Source organism: Canis lupus, chromosome X, assembly GCF_048164855.1.
Source record: "Canis lupus baileyi chromosome X, mCanLup2.hap1, whole genome shotgun sequence".
In the NCBI taxonomy this organism is placed as follows: Eukaryota; Metazoa; Chordata; class Mammalia; order Carnivora; family Canidae; genus Canis; species Canis lupus.
In genome coordinates this window covers 3979371-3985370 of record NC_132876.1, presented here as the reverse complement: position 1 = coordinate 3985370, position 6000 = coordinate 3979371, and the positions used below count along the sequence as shown (strand labels likewise).

Here is a 6000-nt window from a genome sequence, read left to right as displayed (position 1 = left end):
CCATGTAGCTTTCCTCAGTTTCCTGTTTTCAAGGTTGAAGTCACTGCCTTCAGGCTGTCTTCAGTGAATAGATTTGTCCAATTTGGTATCTCAGTCTTGTTTCAAATCTGAGAGAGTTGTGTTCATCTCAGTAGGAATGGTGCCCAGACTTGGGTTTTAACAGTGTAAAATGAATAAGGCAGGTATTACATGCTAAAAGTATGTCTTAACGTTTGCATGTAGGAAAATATACTCACTCACTCTCCATCTCCCCAGGGAACTTGGGGAGTGAGAGCCATGATGTGAAGCTTACAGACTCCAAGGTGTGCAGGGGGCAGGGGCCCAACCCTGCTAGAGTCAAGGTGAGGACCCCAAAGAGGACAGATGGACCCCCGCCCTTCCCTCCCTCCACTCCCTCCACCTATCACACCCCGGAACCCATCTCTGCGCTACATGCTGTTAGCCCGCAACCGGGTCCGGATGTGACGTGGGCCGACTTCCGCCTCGGAGATCTGAGAGAGTGGAGAGACTTAGGCTGGGAGGCGGGATTGGGGTCCCCAGCGGAGGAAAGGAGGCCATGCGCGGGCCTAGCAGCAGCCAGGCGAGCAGGTAGCCCCGGGAGGGGGCCCGGAGGATGGCGGGGGGCCTCCGGGAGCCAGGCGGCCATGCTGGTAACCCCGAGAGACGACGGGGGGAGGGGGGGAAGGCGGGGCCGCGGCGTCGAGCTGAGGCCTGGATGCCGGGGCCTGGGGCAGTGGCCTCGGGTCCCCGGAGGCAGGACGGGACCCGGCCCTCCCCGGAGCGGGGTGAGGACCTGAGGGAGAACTGCGGGGGTCCCCCGGGGTCCCCCACCCCACCATCATGCCTCAACCCACGGCCCGCCCTCCCCGAGAGAGAGAGAGAGAGAGAGAGAGAGAGAGAGGCACTGGGCCCCCGCCTCGGGGCTGGGGGGCCGCCCTGGGGAGGCCGGACACACGCGGCCCCCGGGGAAATGCGCCTCGGGGGGTGGGGGTGGGGACCCGAGCCCAGGGAGCTCAGGAGCCCATCCGGAGGGAGGTTTGCCAGGGCCTGAGGGGGGGAGGGGCACAGGGAGTGCCTGTGGGGGCGGGGGCCCTGGAGCCCAGGACAGAGGGGACCTGGCAGGAGGTCGCCAGGGATGGGAGGCCTGGGAGGCCCCCTGGGCAGGCTGGGGACCTGCCTTCGGGCGGGCCGCCGGGCGGCCAGACTTCCACATCCGGGTCTCCCGAGAGACTGGGGGCCCCTGGCTTCAGGTGCAGGGCCTTGGACAAGTGGGCACAGGGGAGGGCCCCGGGTGCTGCCGGGATTCCCGGCGAGGATGCAGAGGGAGGATGAGGGGTAGACCCTGCACGCCAGTGGAGTCAGTCCTGGGAAGGTCCGTTGCGGGGGGATAGGAACACAGGGTGAGTCCAGACTTCCGCATCCGGGTCTCAGAATAAGGGCCTCATGTAAGGATCAAACCTCAGGTGGTCAGAGGAAAGGGCCCAGGAGCTAATTGGAGTCAAAGTATGAACCCTGAAGGAGGACAGAGGCGACCACACAGAGGTTAGGTCCCAGTGTCTGTCTAGGAAGGCTCCTGGATGGGATGGGGACATGCGGCCAATCTGGCCAGTTCCACATCCTGGTCTCTGAGAGACTAAGGGCCTGTTGTCAGGAGTAGGGCCTCAAGTAGTCAGAGGGGAGGGTCCAGGTCCTGCTGGGATTCCTGGTGAAGATGCAGAGGAAGGTTTGAGGGACCCTGGACCCCAAAACAGAGTCAGTCCAGGAAAGTTCCTGGTCGGGAGAGGTGGAGACAGGGACATGTAGGGAGTCCAGATTTCCACATCTGGGTCTCAGAGAGTCAGGAGTCCTGGTGTAAGGAGCAGGATGACAAGTCAGGAGAGAGGACAGCCTATGTCCTGCCAGGAGTCAGGGTGAAGACCCCAAGGTAGGACTGAGGGGACCCTTGACCCCAGAATAGAGGGGGCTCTCAGAATCGGGTCACAGCTGTCAGCCCCAGCAGGTCCCAGGCAGGAATCAGGGAGGGGTTGCCAATGTGTTAACTGAGTTCCTGCTTAAGCATCTGAGGGAAGTGAGGGTTCAGCATAGAGGGCTGTACTGTGGTGAACAGATGGAAAGGGCCCAGGCTTTATCAGGAGACAGTGAGGACCATGAGAAAGGACTGGGTAAATCCATGTAAGAATACATGAAACCTCAGCCCTTCCTGCCCATTTCTGTCAGCCATGGGAGGACCTAAAGCTGTGGTGCTCCCTCTCTTCCATCTTTGGTCTCACATAAATGTGAGACTTTCATTTAAAGAGAGCGGCCTCAGGATAAGAGAGGGAAGCCCTGCTATGCATCAACATAGGGACAGAGCATGCATTCCCCCCCCGCCCCCAGTCCCAGGACAGATGGACTCCACAGTGCTTGGCTGCCCCTTGCTGTTCCCCCTGAAAAACCTTTGCAGGTATGTCCAGATGTGGCTTCCCCTCACTTCCTTTTGTTCAGTATCAGAGGTCTTGTTCTGAGAGTTTTGTCTCAGGCCGGCAGAAGGAAGGGGTTCACATCCTGTCAGGGGAAAGGTGGGTCTTCTGAATGAGCATGGAGGGGACTATCTAGACTGAATTTTTGGGGACCTCACAGAGTCTGGCCCAGCCCTCCTGTCAGCACTTGGGGTGTAGGGCTGTGCTCGCAGTCTGCACTTTCACATGCCCTTTCCCTCCCTTTTACAGGGGATCCAGGAATTGGGTAATAGGGCCTTGGCCTCAGTGTAAGACATGCATTCTCAGGTCAAAGAGCCGAGGAGGACCGGGCAATGCCAGGAGTCAAGGTGAGGTGATGCTCTAATGTGGAGCCAGGGGTTTCCCCATCCCAGAACAGAGGGGACCCTACAGCACCCAAGCCCACCAAAGCTCATTGTCAGTCCCAGAACCTCAGACCCTGCTGGCTGCACGAGGAACTGGCTCACTTCTTTCTTCAGGTTCTCAGGGGACAGGCCTCCCAAGAGGAGAGACCCCTTTGAGACTCTAGAGCACCCCTAAAGGGGAGATTCCTGAGATGCAAAGGCATCTAACAAAGGTTAGAGTCACCAAGGATGTGTTTCTCAGCTGAGACCCCTCATGCTCCCTCTCTCCCGCAAGCCCATAGGTCCCATCACCCCCCTCCTGTGCATACTCTTGCCAACAGTAATCATGATTCCCACTCCAAAGTGTTGGTGTCACATGCTTGAAGAGCACCTTTAGTCCCAAAGTGTGACATAGGGTCTTTTGGGGACACAGGTTCCTGAAGCTAAGGAGAATGCAACCTCCTTCTTCTCCTCCTATTCCTCCCCTTTCTCTTTCTCTTCTTCCTTCTCATCCTCCTCTTCCTATTTCTCCTCTTCCTCTTCCTTCTGTTACTTTCTGATCTCAGGCACTACAAAGATTTCTGCTGCTTCTGGATCACCAGGTCTTCTCCAGAGTCCTCAGAGAGCCTGCTCCTCCCCCACTGCCATGGAAGTCACTCCATCAATCAGATCAGATCAGGGTTCCAGAAGCCAAGAAGAGGAGGAGCCAAACACTTTGCAGGCCCTGCCAGAAACTGTGCTCTTACTTGAAGATGCCATAGATGATAAGGTAGCTGACCTGGTGGCATTCCTGCTTCTCAAGTATAGAACAAAGGAGCTGACCACACAGGCAGAAATGCTGAAAACTGTCAGCCAAGATTACCAGGAGCTCTTCCCTGTGATCTTCAGCCAAGCCTTTGAGTGCATGCAATTGGTCTTTGGTGTTGATGTGAGGGAAGTGGATTCCAGTGATCATGCCTATGTCTTAGTTACTGCCCTGGGCCTCACCTGCAATGAGATGCCAAGCAGTGAGCAGAGTGTGCCCAAGACTGGCCTCTTGATAAATATCCTTGGTGTGATCTTTATGGATGGCAACTGTGCCCCTGAGGAGGATGTCTGGGAAGTGCTGGGAGTCATGGGGGTGTACGATAGTCAGGAGCACTTCATCTATGGGGAGCCCAGGGAGCTCCTCACCAAAATCTGGGTGCAGGAAGGCTACCTGGAGTACTGGCAGGTGGCGGGCAGCGACCCTGCCTGCTACGAGTTCCTGTGGGGTTCCAGGGCCCATGCTGAAACCAGCAAGATGAAAATCTTAGAGTTTTTGGCCAAGGTCAATGATACCATCCCTAGTGCCTTTCCTGTCTGGTATGAGGAAGCCTTGAGAGATGAGGAAGTGCGATCCCAAGCCAGGGTTGCAGCCAGGGATGTAGTGGGAGGGCCAGGACCAGGGTCCGTTTTAGGGCCATATCCAGCAGCTTCTCTTGCTCCAAGGGAAGTCTGAGGCAGTTATTTCATTTTGTGTTTGAAGAAAGCAGTCACTGGTATAAGTGGTAAAGAGGCAGAATTGGGTTTGGTGGTGGTGGTGGGGTTGGGTGTATAACATCTTTGTGTGCTTGTTCCATAAGAATGATTTGGAATTTCCTCCTTTTGGCATTTTTCAAATGTTGCTCCTATTAATGGAAGATTTAATTAACATCAAGTACTAAGTTTATAAATGACATTAGTCACAAATATATTGTTACTCCATTTAATAAGTATCTTGTGTGTTTTATACTTAGTTATATTTATTTCTTTTGTCTTTAACTTTCATACTAGCTTTATAAGCAATTAATCCACTACCTTTACTATACATTTAATTTTACTGGTGAGATTTATACTTTCATATGTTTTCTTGTTACTAATTAGTGTGCTTTCTTAAGGAAATCCCTATAACATTTCTGGCCAGTTCAGTGGTGATGAACATCTTGACCTTGTGCTTGTCTGGAAAACCATTTATCTTTCCTTCAATTCTGAGCCATGACTTTGCTGGGAAGAGTATCTTGGTTGGAAGGTTTCTTTTTTCTTTTTTTTTTTTTACCTTTTTTTTTAAATTTTTATTTATTTATGATAGTCACAGAGAGAGAGAGGCGCAGAGACACAGGCAGAGGGAGAAGCAGGCTCCATGCACCGGGAGCCCGACGTGGGATTCGATCCCGGGTCTCCAGGATCGCGCCCTGGGCCAAAGGCAGGCGCCAAACCGCTGCGCCACCCAGGGATCCCAGGTTTCTTTTTTCTTTCAACACTTTGGGTATATTGTGCCACTCTCATCTGCCCTGCAAAGTTTTTGCTGAAAAATCAGTTGATAGTGTTATGGGAGTTCCTCATAACAAGTTGTTTTTCCCTTGCTGATTTGAAGATTTTCTGTGTTTTGCTATTTTGTAAAACAAATTAGGAAACCTTCCGTCTCACTTTGAGATGTGGAACAAGATAACATAGCATTGGAAAAGAAGTTTCCTTAAAAATGTGAAAGAAGTCAGCAATAAAACAGATGGAGTCAAGAAATAGAGAAACAAATGGGGCACCTGGATGGTTCAGTTGGTTAAGTGTTGGACTCCTGATTTTGGCTCAGATCATGATCTCAGGGTTGTGAGATCAAACCCTGTGTCAGGCTCATGTGCTGGGCACGGAGTCTGCTTGAGATTCTCTCTCTCCTTCTCCCCCTGGCCTTCCCCCCTGTAAAAAAAAGAAATAGAAAAAGTAAAATTTAGTTAATTATTGCTTTCTGTTCTCCCTTGGAGTGTATCATTCTATAAAATTAAAAGCTGTATTTATCATGGTGAATATGGAATAATGTATAGGATTGGGTTTTTAAATGTTTTTACTTAAATTCCAGTTAACATACAGTGTAATTTCAGGTGTACAATTTAGTGATTCAACACTTTTATACAACACTGATGCTCAACAGGACAAGTGGACACCTTAATCTCCATCACTCATTTCACCCATTCCCCTACCCACCTCCCCTCCAAAAACCTTTAGTTCTCCAAAGTTAAGGGTCTATTTCTTGGTTTGCCTTTCTCTCCCTTTTTCCTTTTATCAATTTTTGTTTCTTAGATTCCACATTTGAGTGAAATCATATGGTATTTGTCTTTCTCTAACAGACTATTTTACTTAACATAATACACTCTAGTTCCACCCATGTCATTGCAAATGGCAAGATT

The 6000-nt window shown here is 51.6% G+C and overlaps 1 protein-coding gene across 1 annotated transcript; it reads left to right on the top strand.

Annotated features, from left to right (window-relative positions):
* The first annotated feature begins 490 nt into the window (after positions 1-490).
* Positions 491-4554, top strand: LOC140627551 (melanoma-associated antigen 10-like). The gene is made up of 4 exons (XM_072815934.1): positions 491-588; positions 2377-2443; positions 2709-2806; positions 3388-4554. The coding sequence occupies exons 2-4, from the start codon at positions 2388-2390 to the stop codon at positions 4299-4301; spliced, it is 1068 nt and encodes a 355-aa protein (XP_072672035.1). The 5' UTR covers positions 491-588; positions 2377-2387; the 3' UTR covers positions 4302-4554.
* The last annotated feature ends 1446 nt before the right edge of the window (positions 4555-6000 follow it).